Source organism: Indicator indicator, unplaced genomic scaffold (genome assembly GCF_027791375.1).
Source record: "Indicator indicator isolate 239-I01 unplaced genomic scaffold, UM_Iind_1.1 iindUn_scaffold_211, whole genome shotgun sequence".
In the NCBI taxonomy this organism is placed as follows: Eukaryota; Metazoa; Chordata; class Aves; order Piciformes; family Indicatoridae; genus Indicator; species Indicator indicator.
This window is the reverse complement of record NW_026539287.1, coordinates 10,848-33,727: the sequence shown is the minus strand read 5'-3', so window position 1 is coordinate 33,727 and position 22,880 is coordinate 10,848. Positions and strand designations below refer to the sequence as shown.

General features: G+C 84.7%; 3 protein-coding genes across 3 annotated transcripts; 2 read left to right on the top strand and 1 right to left on the bottom strand.

Moving 5' to 3' along the window:
* Positions 1–354: 354 nt before the first annotated feature.
* LOC128980482 (basic proline-rich protein-like) lies at positions 355–2,279 on the top strand. Its single transcript, XM_054398951.1, has 2 exons — positions 355–1,677; positions 1,800–2,279. Exons 1-2 carry the CDS (start codon positions 355–357, stop codon positions 2,277–2,279), a joined length of 1,803 nt encoding a protein of 600 aa, XP_054254926.1.
* Positions 2,280–10,538: 8,259 nt separating this feature from the next.
* Positions 10,539–19,127, top strand: LOC128980481 (proline-rich protein 36-like). Its single transcript, XM_054398950.1, is given in 9 exon segments — positions 10,539–10,779; positions 12,135–12,208; positions 12,867–13,361; positions 13,364–14,062; positions 14,064–14,814; positions 15,044–16,975; positions 17,158–17,376; positions 17,521–17,977; positions 18,089–19,127. Coding segments are annotated over 9 exon segments (5,907 nt in total).
* Positions 19,124–21,885, bottom strand: LOC128980480 (collagen alpha-1(III) chain-like). The gene is made up of 3 exons (XM_054398949.1): positions 21,771–21,885; positions 19,692–21,650; positions 19,124–19,563 (listed from the first exon to the last, which is right to left on the bottom strand). Exons 1-3 carry the CDS (start codon positions 21,883–21,885, stop codon positions 19,124–19,126), a joined length of 2,514 nt encoding a protein of 837 aa, XP_054254924.1.
* Positions 21,886–22,880: the final 995 nt, after the last annotated feature.

The window sequence follows — 22,880 nt, the reverse complement described above, 5'->3', positions numbered from 1 at the left end:
GACAAGTTCTCCCTCCCGCGTCCTCACGCTCGCACCCCCGCCCTTGGCTCCGCGCTGTCCCCTGGCCGCGCCCCCACCCGCCCGGGGGGTGCCCCTCCCCCCGCTCACCGCGCCCGCGACTCCTCGCGCCTATCGCCTCCCGCCGCCCCCGCCGCCTCCTGTCGGGCGCGGCCCCCGGCTGATCGCGCGCTCGTCCCTCTCCACACCGCCCCGCCCTCTGTGGCCGGGCCCCGTGCCGCGCCTCTGGCTCGCCCGTCTGCTCTTGCCGGGCGCGCGTTGGCGCTCCCGCAGGTGCCGTCGGGGGTGCCCCCGGACCCCGCGCTCCCCACTCCCGGTGCCCATCGCGAGCCCCGCATGGCGGCCGGGGTGCCTGGCCTTGTCGGCTGCTCGCGCCGGTGTAGCGGGCCTCACGCCCTGCCGCCCGTATGTCCGCCTGTGCCGGTTCCGCGCTCCCCCGCGTGCGCCGCCGCGCTCGTCCCGCCTGGAGGCGCGGCGCGGCTCCGTCGGCCCGCTTCCCCCTCCCCGCGGCCGCCCCTGCGCTGCTCTGGCCGGTCCCCTCCCTCCCGCACGGCGGGCAACCCCCGTCACGCTACGGGTCCCACGCCGTCCCGACGCGCTCCCCCCCCCGCGTTCGTTCCCGCCCTCCGCGAGGGCCAGTGCGGCCTCCCCGCGGCGGCTGATTCCCGTGCGGCGCAGCATGTCGTCGCCTCCGTCCCGCACCGGGCCCGGGGCGGGGGCCGCTCTCCGGTGCGCTGCCGCGCCGCCCGTACGCGGGAGGGGGGGCCCCCCGGCCCGCCCCTCCGAGCCGCCGCCCCGCGGCCAAGGCCCGGACCGGTCCGGGGCCTGCCCGGGCTGGTGGGGCGCTCTCCTGCCGCCTCCCACTTGGCCCCCTCGCTCCGCGGTGTGGGGGCCGCTTCCCCGGCCATGTCCGAGGGCGCCCCTCCGACGGCGCCGGGACCGTCCCCGGCCCCCGCGTGCCCCACTGCCGCCCGTGGGTCGCCGGCGCCTGTGGAAGCCCCCCCCTTCCCCGCCGGGCCCCCCGCGCCGCGCCCTGTCGCCCCGCACTCTCCCCGTCACCTCCCGCGGCCCTCTCAGTCGCGCGCCTCCGGGCGCCCTCGCGCGCGCCCGCCCGCTCCCCGCGGCGCTGCGCCCTACGTCCTCCCCCCCTCGGGCGCCGCGTCCCTCTGCTCCTGGCCCCCGCAGGTCTTACCGCACCCCGCCGCCCGCCTGGTCCGTTTCCGCCTCACCGCCCCCGGCGAGTGCGAGCGGGCGCGTCCCCGCCGCCGGGCGCCTTGTGCCCCGGTTCCCATCCGCGTCCCGTGCTCTCACGGTGCCGCCCTCCGCGCCTACCGCCGCCCCACCTTGCCAGCTGGCCCCCGCACCCTAAGCCCCGGCCCCCCAGCCCATCACCCTCGGCCTCCCCCTCGGTCGTGGTTACAGCGCCCGGCCCCCGCTCCCCCCCCGCCCGTTCCCGCCGGTCCTGGCGCGGCTTCGGGCATGTCCTCCCGTGATCTCCCTCCCGGCCGCGCTCTTCACCCCCGGGGGGCCCGCCTACGCACGCGGCGCCCGTGGGCTCCGAGCACCGCGTGGCGCCGCTCCTGTGCGCCCGGCCCCCCGGTCCGCGGCGCCCCCCCGCGGCCCGTCCGCGCCCGGCGCCGTCCGAACGGCCGTGGCGCGGTGCCTCCCGCGCGCCCGCGGGCTTCCACGCGTTCCGGCCCCTCCCAGACAGAGTACCCCCCCTGCCTCGCGCCCCGGGCTCCCGCGCCTCCGTCCGCCCCGTGTTCGGCCTCGCCTTGCAGGCGGGCGTCGCTTCCCCTCCGTGCCGTGGGGGGCCCGTTGCCCCCTCGCGGTGCATTCCCGCCCCGCGGGGCCGCGTCCGCTCGGGCCCCCCCGCCTCGCCTGCCGGCCCTCCCGTGCGGTGTCCGCCCGTAGGGCGTGCCGGCGCCTGCGACCGCTCCCGACGGGCCCCCGGCCCCCGCCGCCTCGGCGGCGGGCTCCGCGACGGGGGCCGGTGCCCGCTGCCCGCGCCGGGGGTCACCGACGCGGGCGGCGCCGCCGTGCTCTACTCTCGGCACCGCTGTGCCTCCCCCCCGCCGCCTCGAGGTCTCCCCAGCTCCGCGCTCTCCATGGACCGCCCGCTCGCGTGCGCCCCCGGACCAGCCCCCAGGTTCCGTCGCCTCCGCGTGCGGGGCCCCCTCCCCCCCCGCCCGCGGTGCCTTCGCCGCCGATTCTCTCGCTGCTGCGACTCTAGCCCCTCGTGCCTCGCGTACCGGAGATGACCCGCTTACCTGCCGCGCGCTCTGGCTTCGGGCCGCGGGGCCGGTCCTCCCGTCTGGTCCGCCCCCGCGCTTCCCCGCCCGCGTCGCCCGCGCCGCGCCTTCCCTGCTTGCGCTTGTCCGGCTCTCCGCCTCCGTCCCCCCCCCCGCCGCGCGGACGGCCCCCGCGCTAGGCTGTTCCCCTCCGGTTGCGGGGGTGCCGCGCGGCCGGCGGGCGCGCCGCGGTGCGTGGCTGGCGCCTCCGCGCTGCGACCGCCGGTTGCCCGCTGCGCGGCATGGCGCCTCGCTCTGCTCCCACCGGCCCTGGGCCGCTCACCGGCGCGGCCGGTCTCGGGTCCCAGCGCTTCTGCCTGGGGCTCTATCTGCCGCCCCCCCCCCCCTCCGCCGCCCGCCGGGCCCGCGGGTACTGGACCACCTCTTGCGGGCGCGGGGACGCCCGCGCCCCAGTGCGGGCCCTTCCGCGCGGGGTTGCTGCCGGGCGACGGGTTCGGCGCCGGCGTGGTCCCCTACGCCCTGCTTCCCCCGGGGGCCGCGTTGCCGAGCGCGGGGGCACCGTGCACCCGCGCCGGTGTCCTTGGTTCCTCGCCCCGGGTTGGGCCCGTGCAGGGCGCCTGCCTGTGCGCGGCAGCCGCGCCCGCGCTCGGCTGTCTGGCGCTGCCCCCCCCGGCGGGGCCCGCCATCTGCTCCGGGGTCAGGCCGAGCCGGCGACGTGGCCCCGGGTCCTAGCCCCCGGCCCCCCACGGCCCGCCTCACCACAGCTCGGGCCGTGCACTAGCGCCGCCCTCCTGTCCCCTCCTGCGGCCTGCTCCGCTCCACGCGTGTGGCTGCGTACGCCCTTCTGGCGCCGGCCGCCCCGCACGGGCCGGCGTGCCCTGCTCGGCACGTCTACACATCCAGCTGCCTGTCTTCGCTTCGTTTCTGGGTGGCGGGCGTGCCTAACGGGGGCCTCCCGTACCCCCCCCGGCGCTCCATCGGCCCCCCCGGCTTGCCCCTGCCCCCCGCTCCCGCTCGCAACCTCGTCCCTCCGAACCCTGCCCCGCTCGTCGCACGCTCACTCGCCCGGCGCACCGCCCTCGCCACGCCGTGCGCGCCCCGGGCGGTGTAGGCCCCAGCCCATCCGGACTTCGCGCCCGCCCTCCCCCGGGCCCCCGGAGCATCGCGGAGACGCGTCCTGGGGCGCTGATCCCGGCGGTCGGTCGCCTGCGGGCTCCGCCCGCGGCGTCCCCCCGGCCGGCCCACCCAGTTGGCAGCTCCGCACCCCGCCCCGGGGTCCCCCTCCTTGGGCGCCCCCGCCGTGTGTCCGCCCGCCGGCTGCGGCCGCGCTCACCCTCGGCGCCCCGGACCGCTCACCGGCTCGGCCCGCGCCACCTCGCTCCCCGCGGCGCGCCGTCCGCTTTCGCCTCCTGCCGCGACCCCCTCCCCCGCCTCTCCCTGCTTCCCGCGCGGCCGGGCCCCAGTCCGCCCAGCGGCTCTGGCGGCCCCCTACCCTCCGCTGCCGGCCTCTGCCGGGTCCCGCCCGACTTCCCGCGCGCTGCGCCGGGGCACCCGTGTCTTCTGTCCGCCGCATCCCCTTGCCGTGCGTCCCGCTGATGCGCCGCCGGGCACGGCCGCCGGTGGCGTTCGGCGTGGGCGGCGGTGTCCGCCCTGCGCCTGCGCTTTGCCCCGCCCACGCGGCCCTGCCGGGGCCCGCTCGGCCCTCCCCCGTCCGCTTCGCGCGATGGCGTGCCCTCCCACTCCGCTCGTGGGGCCGTACGGCTCGCCCCCTGCGGCCCCCGCGGCCCCCGACCGTGCGCGGGATCTCGGCAGGTTCTTCACCCCCCCTACGCCCCGCCCCCCCCTCCCTTGGTGGGCTCTGCCCCGCCCCCCCAGCTTGTCTGGAGCCCTGGCGATCTCCTGCTCATGCGGGGGAGCGTTTCTCCGGTGCGCCGCGTGCCCACCGGCCGCCCGCGCTGCGCCCGCTCGGCCCGCCCTGCGCCGTGTGGCGCGGGTCGCTGCCGGCGCCCCCTTGGGCGGACCGGCCCCGGCCTCCTCCCTGCTGCTGCCATGCTCGCGTCCCGACCGCGGTCGCGGCGTTTGGCCTTCCGCCGCTCCGCGCGGGGGGCGGCCCGTCCCCTTGCGCTTCGCTTGGGGGGGTCCCCCGGCACTTTGCCCCGGCGGGCTGCTGGGCGGCCCCGTCCGCGCGTCCCGGCCGTCGTGCAAGGGACCCGGCCGTACTTCGGCGCCGTCCTCTTCCGGGGAGCCCTGGGACTGGCCTACCTTCCCCCCCGCCCGGCGCGGCTTCGCCGTGCCCGCCCGTCTCCGCCGCCCGCCACCCGACCCGACCCCCGCACGGCGTGCGGGCCGCTGGGCGGGCGCCGCCGGGGGCGCCCGTCCGCGGAGGGGGTCCGCCCGGCCCCCGGGCCGGGGCCCGGTGGCCGCGGCCGGTCTCCGCCTGCGGGCTCTCCGCCCCCCCCCGGGCCTCCGCGCCCGCGCGCGGGGCCCCGCGCTCGTCCGCCGCGCGCGCCCCCCGCTCCGAGGGCGCGCGGCTGCCGCCCCGCGTCGCCGCTGCCGTCCCGGCGGGCGGGCTCCCACTCGGCGGCGTCTCGCCCCGGCCGCCCGCCTCCTCCAGTCACAGAGGGCCGGCCCGCTCTCCCGCGCCACCCCTACGGGCGCGTGCAGGCCGGCCGCTCGCCCCCTCTCTGGCGGGCCGCTCGCGTGGCCACCCCTAACGCTCCGGCTGAGCCGGTGCTCCGCCATGCTTCTGCCCCCGCGATTTCCGTGTGCACGGGCGCGCCCCTTGCGGCGTCTCTTGCGCCTCTGCCCCTCGCTTCGGTCCCGCTGCCGGCCCGCTTCGGCCCGCGGGGGCCTCTCCCTCTGCATGCCTGCCGTCGGCGGCGGCGGCGCTCCCCGCCGGCAAAGGAGACGGTCGGAGGGAGGCGCCCCTCGCGGTCGGGGCGGCGCGCCTGGACCCCCCCCCCCGCGCACCCCCCCCCCTCGCGCCGGCTGGACCCCCGGCGATTCTATGGCGGCGGACCGGCGTAGGCGCCCCGCCCCCCGCCCACCTGCTGTGTCCCCGCCGGTTTCCGCGCTCCGGCGCCCGCTCTGCCCCGCCTCTTGCCGGCTTTCGGCGGTCCGCCCGGCAGGGACGCGGGCGTTGGCGCGGGCCGGACAGCCCACGGCGCACCGCGCCTGGGCCCGCCCGCCCCCTCCGGTCCTAGGCCGCCGTGCCGGGCGCAGCCCCGGGCCCCTGGCCACCCCGGGACGCCGGCCCTGGGCTCCGGTGGCCCCCCCCCCTCCCACCCCTCCCCCCGCCTCCGGCGCCGCGGGGGCCAGCTGCCGGCCCGTGCCGGGCGCCCGCTTGTCTTGCGCGCGCCACTTTGCCGATCCGGTTCCTCCCGGCTGCTACCGCCGCCCGCGCGCCTGTTCGCGCGCCAGCCGCCCGGGCGCTCCGCCGCGGCCGGCGCCCCCCCGCCGCGCTGCCGCCCGCCGATCGCCCCGTCCGCGCCGGCGCCCCGCCCCCGGCGGCGCAGTCCCCGCCCCGCCAGCCCCCTCCGCCCGCGCTCCGCCCCCGCCGGCCCCGCGGCCCCCGGCACGCGGCGCTCCTCCGCGCCCCGGCGGTCTCCGGCGGCGCCCGCGCGGCCCCTGCCGGGCGCTGCGGTTGTGCCCGGGGCCCCGCCATCCCGCCGCGCCCCCCCCCGGGCCGCCCAGCGGCCCCGCGTCCCGCCGCCCGCCCGCGGCCTCCCGCCCCCCCCGCCGGGTGCGGCCGGCCGCGCCCGGCCCGCGGGTGGCCGCGCCCGCCCGGGGGGGGCCGGGCCGCCGTGCCTTCCCGCCGGCCGGCGCGCTCCGCCCGCGCCCCGCCGCAGCCGCCGCTCCGCCGCCCGGGGGCCCCCGCTCCCCGCCGCGCGCCGGGCCCCCCCCCCCGCGGGCGCCCCCGCCCCGGCGCTCCGGCCCGGACCCGGCCGCGGGCGGCCGGCGGGCCCGGCCCGGGCGCGGGCCTCGATCGGCCCCCCCGGGGGCGGCCCCCCCGCCCCCCGCGGCCGGGCGGCGTGCCGCCCCCGCCCGGGCGCCCGTCGCGCGGGGCGCCCGGCCCGCCGCGCGGCGTCCGCGTGGTGGCGCCGCCGATCCCGTCCGTCCGCGGTCCGGCGCGGCGCGGGCGCCCGCAGCCCGGCCCCGCGGGGTCCGCCGGGCGGCGCCGCCCGGGCCGCGCGCTCCGGGCCCCCGCCGCCGCCCCCCCGGGCCCCGGCTTCCCCGCGCGCCGCGGGCCCCTGTCCCCGCGCGCGTCCTCTCCGCCTGCGACTCCCGCCCCGCCGGGGCCCCCCGGCCGCGGCCCTGCGCCCGCCCGGCCCCCCGCTCCCGCCCCGCGGCGCTCGGGGCCCGGCCCCCTCACCCGCCCCCCCGGCCCCGCCGGGCCGGCCCCCGGCTGCCCCCAGGCCTGGCTGCTGCGCGGTGGGCCCGGCCGCCCCCCGGCGCCGCCCCCCCGCGGGCCGCCCTCCCCGCCCCCGCGGCGACGCGGGGGGGCCCGGCCTGCCCGGCCGCCCTCCCCGCGCCGGGCCCCCCGCCGCCCCCGGCCCGCCGCGCCGCCCCGCGCCCCCCCCCCCCCCCCCGCCCGCCCCGCCGCCCCGTGCCGGGGCGCGACCGCGGCGCCTCTGCCGCGCGCCGGCCGCGCCGGCCGCGCCGCGCGCGCGGGCGCGCCCCGCGGCGCGCTCGCCGCGCCCTAACCCGTACCCGCCCCCCCCCCCGGGCGCCCCCGCCCGCGGACCCCCCCCCGCCCCCCCGGGGGCGACCCACGCCTGCCGCCCCCCGCGCGCCCCGCCTCCTCGGCCGCGGCGCTCGGCGGCCTGCCCCCGGCCCGCCCGCGTGGGTTTGCCGCGCGCGCGCCGGCTTCGCCGGGCGGCGGCGCCGGGCCCGGTCCGCCGGCGGGCTGACGGCCCCCCGGCCGCGCCGCGTCCTGCGCGCTGCCGGCCCGGGGGGGGGCGCGCCGGGCGCGGGTCGGCCGCCTTGTCCCCTCCTCGCGGCAGGCCGCGGCGCGCCGCGGGGCCGTCCTGCCGGGTTCTCTGTAGCGCCGGGGGCCCCGCCGGCCGCGGCGCGCCCGCTTGCCGCCTCCCGTGGGCGGGCCGGCCGGCCGCCGGCCGCGCCCGGGCCCCCGCGCCGGGTTCCGTTGGGGCGGGGCGCCCGCGCTCCGCCGCCGGGGCCCCCTCCGCTGCTCCGCCCGCTCGTCCCGGGCGCTTGGTCGCGCCCCCGCGCCCCCCCCCGCGCGGCGACCCCCGCCTTCCCCCGTGCGCCCGTGTGCCTCGCCCCGGTGCCGCCCCCACGCCGCGCCGCCGCGCCGCCGGGCTGCGCCCGCTGCCCGGCGTCGGCCGGCCCCCGTGGCTGCGGCGGCCCCGCGCCGGCCCGGCGGCCCGCCGCCGGGCCTGCCTCCCCGGCGTCTCCGGGCTCCGGCCTGGCGGTCCTCGCGGGGCGCCCGCCGCCCCCCCCTCCGGCCTGGCGGTGGCGGCTGTGTTGGCCGCCGCCCCCCGGCGCCCCGGCCGGGCCTCCCACACCGCGCGTCCCGCCGGGGGGCCGGGCCGCGCCGCGGCCCCCCGCCGCCCCCGTCGCGGCCGACGCCCCGGGCGGGCCCCGTGACGGACGGTGCCCCCCGCCGGGTCCCCCCGCCGCCCGCCGGCGCCCCGGCGCCGTCGATTGCCTCCTGCGGTCGCCGCCCGGGGGCGCCGGCCCCTGCCCGCCCGCCCCGGCCCCTCCCCGCCCCCCCCCCCCCCGGAGCGCCCCCGCCCCCCCCCCCCCCGCCCCGCGCCGGCCGCCGCGCCCGCCGCGCCCGGCGCCCGGCCGGGCCGGCCGGCCCGCCGGGCGCGGCCCCCGCGGTATCCCGGCGCGCGTGCCCCCTCGGGACGGGGCGCCGCGGGCGCGGCCTCCGCCGCCGGGCGCGCGGTCCGGGCGCCGGGCGCCGAATGCCGCTCGCCCCCTGCCGCCCCCCCCCGCGCACCGAGCCGCGCCCGCCGCCGCCCACCCCGCGGGGGCCCGCTGGCCCGCAGGGCGCGGGCCCGTCCGCCGTCCGGGCATCCGGGCGGGGCGCCGGCTTCGCAGCCCCGCGGGCCGCGCCCGCACCGCCGCCGCCCCACTCGCTCCCCCCGGCGGCATCACTGCTGCCCCCGCCGCCGCCTCGCTGCCCGCCTCGACCTCCTGCCGGGGACGCGCCGGTCTCCCAGCAGGGCTGGCCGTGGCGTCACCGTGCGTGTCTCGCCCACGCTGCCGTCGTCTCCCACCCCACGCCACGTGGTCGCCGTCTGCGCTCCCACCCCGCCCGGGCAGCGTAGGTGGGTCCTGCCGCTCCCTGGGGCCCTGCGGCCACACATGTTCCCGTCTCGTTCCTGCGCGGGTTCCCGCCGGCGCTGCGCGTGTCGGGCCCCGTCGTGGCCTCAGACGCCGCCCTGTCCGCCGCCTCGCCCCACCCGCGGGTCCGCCGCGGCCTCTGCCCCTGGAGTGAACCCGCCCCCCGGCGCCGGGAGCCCCCGCGGCCTCGGGCGCCGCTGGCGCCTCGTCCGGCCCCCACCCCCCGCGCGGCGGCGCGCCTCACCCGGGCCCCCCGCCCGGCCTGGCGGGGTGGGCCCGCCATTCCCGCCGCCCGCCCGCATCGCAGCGCCGCTGCGAGCTTCCCGCCCCCGCGCGCCGCCCCTCGGCCGCCTCCCCGCCCCCTGCACCCCCCTCGCCCCTTGCCCCTCCTTGTCCCCGCCCCCTGGTACCCCCGCCCTCCGCCGCCGCGCCGCCTTCTCATGCCGCCCGGCGTTCACGTTCCCCCGGCCCCGCCGCTCCCGCACTGCGCCCCGCCCCGAGCCTCCACCGCGCGACCTCGCCCTGTGTTCCGCCGTGCGGTGGTAGCGCGGCACTGCTCACCTACCCAGCCGGCCCGCTGGCGCCGCCCGCCGCCTGTGGTGTCGCGTCCCCATCCCAGGCCCGCCGGGGCCCTGGCCCGGGGGGGCGGCCGGCCGGCCATCCTGCCGCCCGCACTCCCCCCCTGGCGGTTCCGCGCGCCCGGCCGGGCGCGCGCGCCGCCCGGTTAGGGTCGCCTCTCTTGCTGGCGTCACGCGGTCCCGGCCCCCCCCCACGCCCCGGACCGTCCCCTCGTCCGCGTGCCGCCTCCCGCTCCGGCTGAGGCCCCCCCCCCCCCCCCCGGGCCTGCCGGCTTCGGTGCGCGCCGTGCGCTGGGCTCCCCGCCCGCCGTGGCGGCGCCGGGTTTCTCCGCCCACCTCCCCGTGGCCCGCCCCCACTGGGCCCTCAGGCGCCCGCAGCCTACCACCCCCCTCGTCCGCGGCGCACAGTGGCCGTCCCTGGCTGGGTCGCCCGCCCAGAACCCTCCCCGCTGGCTCGTGCCCGCTCCGCTCCGGGCGCGCGGTCGCCGGGGCCTCGGGGCCGGTCGCGCCTCAGTGATCCGGGTGCGCCGCGGGCGGTTGTCGCCTCGCGCGTGCGTCCAGCTGCGTGGCAGGCCTTTAGACCGGCGGGCGCCGCTGGGGCGAGCGTTCGGACCGGGCTTCGGCCCGGTGCCGCCTCCCTGGGCCCTCCCCTCCGTGGCCCGCGGTCTGGGCTGCGGGGCCGTCGGGGGGGGCTGCGCGGCGCCGCCCGCCCGTTCCCCGCGCCCTTGTGCACCGCCGCGGCCCCGCGTCTCCTCCACCGTTCCCCGTGCCGGCCGCGGCGGCCCACCCCTCTCCCGCGGCCCCCTTCGTGGGCGCTCGCCTGGCGCCGTCTCCGTCGCGCCGGCCCCCGGGGGGCCCCTCGCGGCCGCCTGCGCGCTCGCCCGCGCGCGCCGCCCGCGGCCCGCCTGGGGCCTCGTGCGGCCCGCCGCCTCTCTGGCTTCCGCTGCGAGGCCCCGCGGGGCTCGTGTGAAGTTCCGGCCGGCCTCGGGGTGCCCACGCACGCGACGCGTCCCGGGCCGGCCGCGCGCCGCCCGCCGCACGTTGCCCGCCCCCGAGGGGCCCGGGCGGCCTCCGACGGCCCGGCGGCCCCGCACCCCCCCTCCCCTCGGCGGGCCACCCGCCCCCGCCACCCACCCCTCCCAGCGGCCCCGCCGGGCGCGCGCGGCCGGCCTGGTCCTTGGTCGTCTGCCCGCATCGCTCCCCCCGCGCCGCTGGCGCCTCGGGCGTCGCTGGCCGGCGCGGCCGGCCGTGCGGCCGTGCGGGGTAGGGGGCGCGCTCCGCCGGGGAGCCCGGGCGCGGCCACGGGCCCGTCCTGTTCGCGCGCGCCAGTTCCGCCACGCGATTGGGCTTGGCCCAGGGGCGCGGGCGCTGGCCGGCCATGCTCTTAGCCTGGCGGGCCCCCCTCCGGGGCGTCCAGCGCGGCCCCCCTGGCTCGCGTCGCTCGGTCCCCGCCCCCCGGTCCCCAGCTGGCGCAATCTTCGGGCTGCTCCCTGCGCCCCTCCGAGGCCGCCGCGCTCCTGTGGTGCGACGGCCGGCCCCCGCGCGGCAGGGCCTCCGCTCCTGCGGCGCTGCAGCGGCGCCCCCTCCGCCTCTTTCCCCACCGCCCCCCTCCCCCCCGCGCGCCTCCGCCCATCAAGCGCCGCGGCGGGAGGGCGCGGTTGGGCCCGCGGCTACACGGGCCGCCACCCCCGACGCCGGGCCGTGCGTGCTCCCGCGGCGTGGCGCTGCCGCCCTGCGCCCGGGGGAGGCGCAGCCCGCGGAGGCGCCCGCCGCCTGCCCTGCCTGGCGACCCCCTGCTACCGCCTCGGTCGCCGGCTTACCCCTCCGCGCGCCCCGCCGCTGGGTGGGGGGCGGGCGGCCCCGAGGCGCACGGCGGGGCGCCCGCCGGCCGTCCTCGCCGTAGGGCCCGGCCGGCCCGGCGCGCCCCCCCTGGCGGTGCCCCTTCTACTACCCCACCGACCGGCCAGCGGCCCACCCCCGGCGCGGGTGTGCGCCCGCCGGGATTCCCCGCGAGGTCAGGGCCCCGTGCTGCCGGCGCCGGGGCGGGGACGGTGTCGCCCCCCCGCCCCCGGAGTCGCTGGCCTACCCCCCCCCCGGCGGCACCGGCTCGCCGCCCGCGCGGGGGCCGGTGCGGCCGCCCGCTGCGCGCTGGCGCCGGCCATCTCGCCGCGGGCCGCTTTGGACCCGGGGTCCTGGTGTGTCGCCCCACGCCTCACGGCCCTGTGGCCGCCCGCGGGTCGCGGGGCCCGCATGTGGCGGGGCGGGTCGGCGTTCCCTTCTCAGGCGTGGCCGCTTTCGGGCGCCGCCCGGCGGCGCGCGGCCGTGGGCGTGCTGCCTGGCCCGCGGCCAGGCCGGTGGGCTCCCCCGGGGCGGGGCTTGCGCCCCCCGGGCTCGCGCCCCCGCAGCCTCGCGTGCAGCGCCCCGTGGTCGGCGGGGGCGGCTCGGGGTCCGCGGCGCCCGGGGGCCGGGGCCCCCTCCCTTCGCGCGGCGGGGGCTCGGCTCGCCCGGTTTGCCTGCCGGCTGGTCCCGGTCGGGGTGCGCGGCCCGCTGCCGCCCGCCCCGACCGCCCCCCCCCCGCCGCGCGAGGGCGCCCCGAGGACCACCGTGTGCGGGGGGCCCCCCGGCCGCCCTAGGTGCGGCTCCTGTCCCCCCCCCCCCCCCCTAGCGCCGGGCACAGGTTCGCCTCCCCTCTGCCCCAACAGGTCCTCCGGCCGGACGCTGCCCCCGGCTCCCCCGCCGCCTGCCCGCACCGGGCGCCCGCCCCCCGTCACCCCCCCCCGCCTCTGGTCCGCTCTTCGGCCGCGCCGCGGGCTGGCCGGCGCGCCCCGGTCGCCCCCCCCGCCCCCGCACCCGGCACCCCGTCGCCCACGGTCGCGTAGCGCGGCGCGGCCTGCTCGGCCCCCCCCCGCCCTCCCCCCGCTTGACCGCTGCCTCGCCCCCGTCCCCTCCGCACCGTCCCAGCTGACGATTCTCGCCCCCCCGCACGTCCCCGGTCCGCCGGTCCCCGACCCTCCCCCTCCCCCCTCCCCCGCCCCCCCGCCTCCCCCTGCCGCCGGGCGCTGCTCGTGGCGTCTGCCTCCCCGCTTGCCCCCGCCCCTGTCGGCCCCCCGACGCCGCGGTGGGCCGCTGCGGGCCGGTTGGCGCGGCGCCGCGCCGCGTGTGTGCCCCCGGCCCGGGCAGGGCCCCGCCTTCCCCACCACCTCCCCCCCCACTTTCCCCCCTCCGCCCGCGCCCCCCCCCTCCCCCGCCACTCCGCCCCCGCTGGCTCTCGTCGTGCCCCCGTTGGCGCGTGGCGGGGCCTCCCAGCCGCTCCTCCCGCCCCGCCGGAGGCCGGGTCCCCTCAGCCCCCCACTCGGCCCGCATCCGTACCCCCGCCCCCGGCTGCCCTCGCGCCGTGCCGGCCACGGGCCGTGCGCTTCGCACCCTGGTTCCGGCCCTGGACCCCCCCCTGCGGGCCTGTTCGCCCGAGCGGCGGGCGGCGGCAATTCGGCCGGTGCGGCGCGGCGCCCCCCCGCCCGCCGGTGGCCTAGCCCCTCTCGTCCTCGGGCGCGCGCCCTGGTCCCCTCCCCCGCTCGCGCCGGGGGCCGGGGGCCTCGGCGGTCGCCGGCCGCCGGCCTCCCCCCCCCGCCGGGCCGGCGCCTGACCGCCGCGGTCCGCCCGCGGCCGGCGGGGCGGGGCAGGCGGTCCCCGCCGCCGCCCCCCCTAGCCGCCCCCTCCCCCCCCGCCGCCTGCCATGCCCCGCCCCCCCCGCGCCCCCCCGCCCCCCCCGCCGCTCCCGCCCACTCCCCGGCCCGCCCCCGGGCGCCGCCCCCCCGGCCGCCCTACACCCCCTTACCACCGGCTCGGGCCCGCGCGGCGCGCTCCCGCGCGCGCGCCGCCGCCCCCCCCCCCCGTCCCCCGCCGCCCCCCCCCTGGCGCGCGCCCCCCCCCGCCTCCCCCCGCTACGCCGCCCCCCCGCCGCCTGCGTCCCGCCCCCCCCCCTCGCAGTTCCCGCGGCGGGCCGGGCGCTGCCCGCCCGGCCGCTCCCCCGCGTGCCCGGCCCCCCCGCACCCCCCCGCCCCCCCCCCCGCCCGCCGCCGCGCCCCCCGGCCGCTCGCCCCGCCCCCCCCCCGCCGCCCCTCCGCGCGCCCCCCCCCCCCCCCGCGCCCCCGCCCCCCCCCCACCCCCCCCGCCCCCCGCGCCGCCCCCACCCCCGCGCGCCGGCCTCCCCCTCGCGCCCCGCCCCCGGACCGCCGCCCCCCCCCCCCGCCGTCGGCCCCCCCCCCCCCGCCGCCCCCCCCCCCCCGCCCCCCTCCCCCCCCCGTCCCAGCCCCGCCCCCCCGCCCCGCGCCGCTGCCCCCCGCCCCCCCGCTCCGCCCCCCCCCCCCGCCGCTCCCCCCCCCCCGCCGCTCCCCCTCCCCCCCCCCCCCCCTGGGGCGCGCCACCCCCCGTCCGGCGCCCCCCCGCCGCCCCGCCGCCCCGCCCCCCCGCCGCCCCCCGCCGCCACCCCGCCCCCCCGCCCCCCGTCCCCCCCCCCCGCCCACCTCCCGCCCCCCCCCCCCGCCCCCGCCCCCCCCCGGCCGCCCTCGCCGCGCCGCGCCGCCTCCCCGCCCGCCCCCCGGCCCCCCCCCGCCGCCCCCCCCCCCCCGCCCGCCGCGCCCCGCCCCCGCCCGGCCCCCGCCCCCCCCCCCCCCCCGCGCCGCCCGCCGCCCCTCCCCTACCCCCGCCCCCCCGCCCGCCCCGCCCCCTCGGCGCCCGGCCTGCCCCCGCCCGCCGCGCCCGCCCGCGCGCCCGCCCGCCCCGCCCCCCGCCCCCCCCCCCCCCCCCCGCCTCCCCGCGCGCCCCCCCCCCCCCCCCCCCCCCCACCCCCCCCCGCGCCCCCGCGGCCCGCCGCCCCCCGCCCCGCCCCCCGCCCCGCCCTCGCCCCCCGCCCCCCCCCCCCGCGCCCCCCCCCCCCCCCCCCCCCCCCCCCCCGCCCCCCGCCCCCCCCCCCCCCCCGCCCCCCCCCCCCCCCCCCCCGCCCCGGCCCGGCCCCCCGCCCCCCCCGCCGCCCCCCCCCGCCCCCCGCCGCCGGCCCGGCCCCCCCCCGCCGGCCCCCCCTGCCGCCACCCCCGGGCGCCCCCCCCCGCCCCCCGCTCGCCCCGCGCCCCCCCCCCGCCCCCCCCCGCCGCCCGCCCCCCCGGCCCCCGTCCCCCCCCCGCTCCCCCCCACCCCCCCCGCCCGCCCCCCCCGCCCGCCCCCGCCCCCCCTCCCCCCCCCCCCCCGCGCCCCCCGCCCCCCCCCGCCGCCGCGCGCGCCCCGCCGCCGCGGGCCCTCGCCCGGCCCGCGCCACGCAGCGCCCCCCCCCCCCCTGCCTCCCGCGCCGCGCCTCCCCCGCCCGCCCCCGCCGCGTGCCCGCCGCCGCGGCCGCCCCGCCCGCCCCCGTCGCCCCCCCCCCCGCCCCCCCGCCGCCGCCCCGCCGTTGCACGTGTCTGGCGCGCCCCGGGCATGCGTTACCGCGGGGCTCGGCCGCGGGCCGCCGCCCCGCCGCGCAGCTCCCGCCCCCCGCCTGTCACAGCGCCCGGTCCGGCTCGCCGGGCGCGCCTGCCCGGGGCGCTCCCGCTGTTCCCGGTTCGCTTTCGAGTGCCCAACCCTTCTCTCCAGGCCGGGCGGGGGATTCTCATTCTCGCGCGCGTGTTAGCCCCCCTCCCCTGGGGGGGTAGGGTGGGGGGGGGGTAGGGTGGGGGGGGGTGGGGGGGGGGGGCGGGGGGGTGGGGGGGGGGGTGGGGGGGGTTTCGGGGGGGGGGTATGGTGTGGGGGGTGCGTGTTGTGCGGGGGGGCGGTGTGTGGGGGGTGGGGTGGGGGGGGGGGTGGGGGGGTGGGCGGGGGGGGGGGGGGCGGACCGGCGGGTCGGTCCCCCTGGAGGGCAGGCGGGGCCACCCGCGGACCGGCCCCGGGGTGTGGCCGCCGGCCGCTCGCGGCGGCCGGCCGGGCGCCGGGGAGGACACGGGCCCCCCGCGCCTGGGCGCCCCTCCCTCCGCGGTGGCGCGGCGCGGCGCTGGCGGGGGGGGGGGTCCCCCCGGGCCCGCGCGGTCGGGCCGGAGCTCCGCGCCTTCCGCGCCTTCCTGTGCCCCACCCCCCCTCCCCTCACCTTCCCTCCCCCCCCCGCCCCCTGTCCGCCTCGGCCCCTCTCCCCCACCCCCCCTGCTGGGCGCGGCGACCCGGGCCGGGCCGCCAGTCGCACGGGTCCGGCGAAGGGGGTGCCGGCGCGGGGACCGGCCCCGCCCGCGCGCCTGGGGCCCGGCCGCCGCCCGGCCCCTAGCCGTCTCCGGTCGTGCTCGGGCTCGCCCCCCCCTCCCCCCCCCCTCCCCAGGCCGCCACCCCTTGCGTTGCCCCCCCCTCCATCAGCCGCGGAGACACCCCGCCGGCCGCCGTCCGCGCCTCCGCCCGGTGGCGGCTACGTGCGTCTCGGCCACGGCCCTTCGCCCCCCGCCTGGCCGGGGGCGCGCCCGCAGACGGCTCGACAGCCCCCCCGTTGCGCGGCCGTGCGTCGCGAGGCGACGAGCCGGCCCCCAGTGACCGGCCGCGCGCCTCCGCGCTGCCCCGACACCCCCGGAGCCCCCCGCCCTACTGCCCCCCCCCCTGGGGGTGGGGTGGTCCCCCCTCGGGCCCTTGCGGCGCCGCACGTCCCGGCGGTGTCGCCGACGCCGGGCCCCGCTTCCGCTCCCGGCCCCTCTTGCCCCGTCCGGTGCCCGGCCGGCGGCGCCCGCGGCGCCCCCCGGGGCCCCGCCGCGCCGGCGGGTACGCCCTCCCCGCCTCCGCGTGGCGGGGCTCCCGGTTGCGCGCTGGCGCGCACGCCGGCGCGTCCCACGTCCCCGTGCGATTCCTCGCGCCCGCCGTTGCTCTCCCTGCGGCCTCCTGAGCCCCCCCCCCCGCGCCCGGCGGCGCGCCCCACCCCCGGCAGTACCGCTCTTTTCCCCGCGGGGCGCGTCCCGCCGACCGCGCGGCGCGCCCGTCACCCCCTCGGCCTCGCCCATTCGCACCGGTCCCCCCTCCCCCGCGCCCGGCTTCCTCTCGTTCCCGGCGGCGGCGCCCCCGTCCTCCCCGGTCGCGGCGCGGGTGCCCCCCCTTCGCGCATCCTTGCTCGCAGCGTGGGTGCCGCGCCTTCGGCCCCCCTCCCGCCCCCCGCTTCGCGTCGGACGCCGCGCGGCCGGGCCCGGGCTGTCGCCCGGCCTGCGTCGTGCCCTCGGCGTCCCTCGTGGGCGCGCGGTTCCTCGGGACCCGCAGCCTCGGCCCTGCCGCCGCGGGGGCGCATCCCCCCCCCCCCGGCCCCCCGGCCGCTTGCCCGTCCCGCGGCCCCCCTCTCCGCCCCCCCCCCGTGCGTCGGTCGGGCGCCCCTGCCGACCGCCGAGAGCCTGCGGGGTCGTTGGGTGCCGCCGTGCTTCTCGCTCGACGCAGCCGGACCCGGCGCGCGGGCTAGGCGCCGCCAGCCGCGCGCCGGGCGGGTCCGCGCGCCTGTCCGCGGCGGCGTGCTCCCTCCGGCGGGCCCGGCGCTGCGGCCCAGGCGGCGGTGCGCCGGGTCCGCCGCCAGCGGCCCCGCCGCCGGGTGCGGGGCTCCCCTCCCCCCCCCCCCCCCCCAGCGCGCCCCTTCCGCTCCTTGTTGCCCCCACGCAAATTCGCCCCCTCGCACCCTGCCGTCCGGAGCCACGCGGCGGCCCCATGGGTCGGCGGCGTCCTCGTTGCGCTCGCGGCGCCCCCCTCCCCCTGCTCTCGGAGTTCGCCCGGCACTCACCCCCCCCCCGCGCCATGTGGGGCGCTCGGCGGCTGCCTCCCCGCCCCCCCCCACCCCGCGCTTCGGCCCGGCCGCGTCCCCCCCCCCCCCACCGCCGCATCTGCGCCGGCCCGCCCAGCCTGCCCCCCCGCGGCGCCGCCTTCTCCCCGTCGTCCCCGGCTGAGTCCCGCCCGGTGTGTGGGGGGGTGGGGTGGTGGGTGGGGGGGTGGAGTGGGGTACGCCCTTCAGGCCGTCCTCCAACCCTCAGCCGCGACCCCCTCGCGGTGGCTTCGCCGGGCCCCCCCCCCCCTCCCGGCGCCGGGGCCCAGGCTGCGCGCTCCCTCCTTCGCGCTCTCCCCGCCCGGCTGCCGCAGCTGGCCGATCCCGCGGGGCAACCGGCGTGTAGTCGCCATCCCCCCGGCTTTGCCCGCTCCCGCCGCCTCCGCCTTCTCGGTCGCCGCCCCCCCCCGTGTCCCCGCAGATGGCAGTTAGCCCCCTTCGCCCCCCAGGCCCCGCGCCCGCCCCCTCCCCCCCCCCCCGCCCGCCACGTTCCCCCCCTGCGCCCGCCCGCCCGGGCCCTCTTCCCGCCCCCGGTGCTGGCCCTGCCTCTGGCCCCGGGGCTCCCCGCTAGCCCCCGCGTGCCCGGTGGGCGCCCCTGTGCGCCGGTCGGCGTCGGGGGCTACCCCGGCGGCAGCACGTGAGCGGCGCTGCTGCTGGGCGCGAGTCGGCCCCCCAAGCCGGTGTTCCCGCCCGCCGGCGCGCCTGTCGCGCCGCTCTTCCTGCCGCGTCCCGCCCCTCACGCCCGGCCCGCGGCTGGCGCCGTCGCGCCTGGCTCCGCGCCCCCCCCCTGCTCCGGCTCGACAGCCGTCGCCCCGTATCCGCCGGACGCGCTGCGCCTTGCGCAGCGGTGCGGATCCGGGTGCCTTGGCCCCGCGGACCTCCCCGTGCCCCCCGCTGGGGCCGCGCGGCGCTCTTGGTGGCCCCGCCCCGCCTCGTTCCGGAGCCACGCCCCCCTCCCCCCCGCGGCGCCTTTGCCGCGGGCCGCGCGCTCGGCTTCAGCGGGCCGCGGCTCGCGGCGTGCGCCCGCGGTCACCCCCTCGCGGCGCCCGCCCGCTCCTGCCCCCTTCCTCCCCCGCCCTCCACGTGTCATCTGCCCCGCCTTCCTCTGCCTGACCCCCCTGTGGGGCTCTCCGCTCCAGCCTCAGCGCTCCCGCCCCCCACCCGGCCCTCGCCTCCGAGCCTGTCTCCCTGCCTCCCGTATGCTGCCCGCCTGCTCCGACCGCGGGCCACCGGCGGCGCTGCGGGCGCGCCGCCTGCCGCCACCGGGCGCCGCCCCCCGTTTGCGGTCCGCCTCGCCCCGGGCCCACCGCCCCGCCCGTTGGCTCCCCCTCCCCGACCCGCCCCCCTGCCCGCTCGCACCTGTCGCGCCCGCTCCCCGTGACTGGCGTCCCCCGGTCGCAGCGGCTGGGGCCGCGCGCGGACCCCCCCGCCCCCCCGGCTCGGCGGCACGCGGAGCTCGGGGGCCGCCCCCCCCCCGCGGCCTGGCGCGCCCCCGCCTCCCCCCCCGCCCCCCCTCCCGCCGCGCCCCCCTTGCACGCCCCTGGCCCAGGGGCTGACCGGGCGGCCCGCCCTCCTCCGCCGCCGCGCGCCGGGCGCGGATTACTCTACGCGGGCGCCCCTGACCGCCCCGTGCGTACCCGCCCGCTCCTGGTGCCCCACCTCGTCCCTCCCGGGCCGCCCCAGCTCGGCCCCGGCCGGACCGACGGCACCCCGGCGCCCTTCCTCCCCCCCCCGCTGCGGCTCGCTTCCTCTCGCCCCCCTCCCGCCTCCTTCTCGTCGCGGCCGCGGCGGGTTCCCCGCCGCCGCGCCCCATCTCCGCACCACGCGGCCCCCATCCCCGGCGCTCTCCGCCTATGCCCCCGCCCCGCGGCCGCTGTCGGCGGCGGCCAGGCCCCTGCGGTCTCCTGTCACGGCCGATCCCCCCCCCCCCGCTCGCGGTCGCCGCGCCCGCGGCTGTTCAGGCCCGTCCCGGCCGGCGCTCGCACGTCAGCCGGACTCTACGCGCGCCCAGGCCTCCCACGGCGGTTCGCGGGCCCCCACCGGCGCCCCCCCGCCCCGGCCGCCGCGGCTGCGGTGCGGCGGCACCGCGCGCGCGCAGTCGCGCCGGTTTCCCGGGCGTCCTTGCCCTCCGGCCCCCTGGGGCTCAGCCCGGCGCCTGCCGCCGGCCGGCGGCTCTAGGCCCGCTTGCCCAGGGGCGGGGGGGCCCGCGCCGCCAGCCGGCCTGCCCGGTCCCCCCCTGCATCCGCCGCGCAGGTCCGGCCGCCCCCTCGCCCGCTCCCCCGCCCGCCTGGCCGCCGCGCCCCCCCTCCGGCCGAACCGGCTGGCCCTTGCGCCCCGGCGGCCCGTTCGACCCGCCGCCGCCGCGCCGCCCCCCCCTGGCGCCCCACGGCTCCGGCGCGGCTCCGCCGCGCGCTGGCGCGGCCGGCGTCCTCTGCCGCTCCGCGTGCCCCGTGGCGCGCCTTTCCTGGTCCCCTCTTGCCCCCCCTTGGGCGGTCGCGCGGCGGCCGCTGCCGGGGTCCCGGCGCCCCGCATTCGACCTGGGGGCCGCCACGCTCACATCCCTGGGCTTCCGGGTGTAGCGCGCCCTGGGCGCCGAGCAGTCCCTCCCCCCGCCCTGGCCACCCGGGTTGCACGCAGAGGCCCGGGGTTACTCACCGCCCCCCGGCCGTCAGCGGCTCGCAGGGCCACCACGCCCGCCCCGGCCGCGCCGCCCGCGCCACCGCGCGCCCGTCCCCACCGCACGCGGACGTCGCGCGGCGCTCCCGCCCCCCCCCAACTCCCGGCTCCGCCCGAGCCGTGGGGCGGGCGTCTCCTCCATCCGCTCGGGCGCTCCGCCCACCGGCAGTCCCGCGCCCCCCTCCCCGGACCCCCCTCCGCTCGCCCCCGCCCGGCTCCCTCCTCCCCGCCGCCCCTCTGCCCGGGCCGCGCCACCCTGCGGCTGCGCTCCCGAACGGTGCGACCCAGCGCTCGTCGCGAGCCGGGACTCCCTGCGCGCCCCCTGGGGGGTGGGGTGGGGGTTTGGTTGGGCGCGGCCCGTTCCACCACAGGTCCCCCCTGCCCTGCTCTGCCCCGGTCCCCGCCCGTCCGCCTCACCCCCGACCGCCGCGTCGGCCTCACTCCGCCGGCACGTGGCGCCCCTGCCCGGCGTTCGACGGCGTCGCGTCTTCCCTCGTGCGCCCGTCGACCGGCGCTGCCTCGGGTGCGTCCGGGGCGGGGGTGCCGGCCGGCTCGAGGCTTGTGCGGGCGGGTCCGCTGCCAAGCGCCTCCGCGCGGCCGCGGCGGCGGGGGGGCGAGGGCCCGGTGGCGGCTGCACCCCTCTTCCCCCCCCCGCTGTCCGCCGCTCTGAGCGCGGGGGTCGGACTGTCGGGCCCCGCCCCGCCGGCCCTGGGGCCCTCCCGCGCCCGCTCGCCGCCGCGCCGGTTGTCCGCCGGCGGGCGAGCATCGCGGTGACCGTGCCCCCCCCCTTGGCCCCCTTGTGGCGCCCTCCGGTCTTCGCGGCCCCCCCACCCGTGCCCCGGGGCGGCCGGGTTCGGAGCTTCGGTTCCGGGGCCGGGGCCGTGTCACGGCTCCCCCGCGCCCGTGCGCGGGGCGCACCTCTCCCCTCACCCCGCCCTCGTCCCCCCCTTTCCTCCCGCCGCCCCGCCGCCCGGCTGGCCGGCGCCCGCCCCCCGCGCGGCGCGCTTATGCCAACAGGCCCTCGCCCCGCTCGGTCGCGCGCTCGGGCCGGGGGCGGGACGCGCCGGGCCCCCGCCCCCCCCCATCCCGCCCCGCGCCTCCGCGTAGGCCGCTTGGGGCTGCGGGAGTAGGGCGCGCGTGCTCCGTCCCCCGCGTCCGCCACCGCCCGTCGGCGCGGTGCGGCCTGGCCGCCTGCCCTGGTCTCCCCGGGGACCGGGACACCGCGCGCGGGCGGGCGGGGCCCCGCGCGCGCCCGCGTCCGGGCGGGCTGGCTGTGCTCGGCCGCCATTCTGTTCTGCCGTCCGGCTCGCCGCGCGCGCCGGCCGCGCTCGGGGCGCGCGCCCGCCCCGCCCCCGGCGGCCCTCGGACCCTGGGCCTGCGGCGGGCGCTGCCTGTCCCCCCTCCGGCAGGCGGCCCCCCCCCTCCCCCCCCACCCTCGGCTTCTGGTCTCGGATGTCCCCGCTCCTCCTTGCACCCTGGGTGCTAGGGCGCGCGTGGGGTCCGTCCCCCCTTGCCCCGCTGCTCCCGGCGGGCCGCGGGTGGCGGGCGGCGCGGGCCGCCCCCGCCGCCCGGGGCTCCCGCGGCCATCTACCGTTTTGCCCCCCCCGCCCCCCGCGCGCCCGGCCCGCTCGGGCGGGCCGCGGTCTCGGACTGGGGCCCGTTCTCCCCCTGCCCCCCCTCCCTGCCTCTCCCCGGCCCTGCCCTCCGCGCCCCCTCGCCCGGGCGCCGCGGCCCTCTCGGCCCCTCGGGCATGCACCCCGCCCCGGGGGCCCCGCCGCCTCACGGGCCGGAGCCACGCGCCGCGGCGCAGCGCGGGCGGACACCGGCCCTCCCGCGGCTGCGTCGCCCCTCCCACCGGCGTGAGCCTGAGTCGCTCGGGCCGCCGGGCGTGCCCCGCGGGGTCCCCTGCCCCCTCCCTGCGGTCACGGCCTCCGTCCCCCCCGCCCCCGCCCGCCTCGGAGGCTCGGGGGTGCGGGCGGCCGGCCGGCGGCCCCCACCACCGGTCGTAGGCCGCCGGCTGCGGGCCTACGCTTGGCGAGGTGGGCGCCCCCCCCCCCTCTCCCACCCGTCCGTGTTTGCCGGTGCGGCCCCCTCACGGCGCCGCGGAGCCCCTCCCTCCTTAGTCTCGCGGTGCCCCCCGCCCGCCAGGCCGCCCGCCCGTGTCGAGAGCGTCGCTGCCGGCTTCTCCCCGCGGCCGCCGACTCGTGCGTCGGCGCCGGTGTGGCCGCCCCGTCGTCGGCCCCCCCCCCCCCCCTGACATGTCGTGCCCCCGGGTGGCCGCGGCCGCCACCCCCTCCCCCGTCCTGTGCGCGGGCCCCTCCGCTCCCACTCCCAGCCCGCCCCCCCTCCCCTTCGCCTCTTTCGCCGCGCCCCCGCTGTCGGGTCCCTGTCCCCCCCGGGGGCCGGCGACGTGCCTGATTGCCGGCCGGCCGGACCGTTACATCGCTGTCACGCCCGCCCCGCTCCCACGGCCCCCTCCCCCCCTCGCCCCCTCCCCGGTCCGCGGCCCCCCCCCCTCCTCATCTCGCCCCGCCCCCGGCCGCCGGTCTCGCCTGCACCCTCGGGTCACAGACCCCGCCGCGACGTCCCCCTCTGCCCCGGACCCTCCTCCCCGTGCCCTTTCCCCTCCCCACCCCGTGCCCGTGCTCCCCACCCCCGCCAGCCCTCCGCCGTGCCGCGGCTCTTCCGCGTCGGGCCTCAGTCCGCTACGGCCGCCCCCCCCACCCGCGACGCCGCCACTTCGACGGCTCGCGAGCCGCACCCCCCCCCTCCCTCCGGCCTCCGCGGTTCCCGGCTTCCCTTCCTGCGGTGCAATCTCGTCCTCGCCCCGCCGGCCGCTGGTGCCTGTCCCCGCACTGTAGCCCGGCGGCCCGCGGCGGCGGCTGCCAGCTGGCGGTCGGGCCTTCCGTGCCGCGGCGGCGCGCTGACGCGCCCACCCGTGCGCCTTTCAGGAGCGCCTTTTGGCCACCCGCGCCCCCCCCGCGGCGCCCGAGCTCCCGCCCGTTCGGCATCCCCACGGCCGCCACCCCTCTCCGGGGCCCCGGGCTTTCCGAGGGGCCCGGTCCCCCGGCGCCGCGCCCCGTCCCCGCCCCCCGGACCCCCGCGCCGTCACCGCCGCCGGCCGGGCTCGGGTCGTCTCCGGGTGGGGCCCCGGGGCCCGTCCTCCCCCTCCTCACCCCGGGCCGACCGCGACCCGGCCGCGCTCGGCCGCCAGTCGGCGCGGCGGGCCCGCCCGCCGGCCGCTCGGCCCGGCGC

What these genes read in the sequence shown, in the direction of transcription:
- LOC128980482 (XM_054398951.1), top strand. Translation starts at nt 355, where the DNA reads ATGGCGGCCGGGGTGCCTGGCCTTGTCGGCTGCTCGCGCCGGTGTAGC. An exon ending in GTCCGAACGGCCGTGGCGCG is followed by an intron (nt 1,678 to 1,799) that starts GTGCCTCCCGCG and finishes CTCGCCTTGCAG; the next exon opens with GCGGGCGTCGCTTCCCCTCC.
- LOC128980480 (XM_054398949.1), bottom strand. Translation starts at nt 21,885, where the DNA reads ATGTCAGGGGGGGGGGGGGGGCCGACGACGGGGCGGCCACACCGGCGC. An exon ending in CGACACGGGCGGGCGGCCTG is followed by an intron (nt 21,651 to 21,770) that starts GCGGGCGGGGGG and finishes CGCCAAGCGTAG; the next exon opens with GCCCGCAGCCGGCGGCCTAC. An exon ending in GAGCGCCGCGCGACGTCCGC is followed by an intron (nt 19,564 to 19,691) that starts GTGCGGTGGGGA and finishes CCGGGTGGCCAG; the next exon opens with GGCGGGGGGAGGGACTGCTC.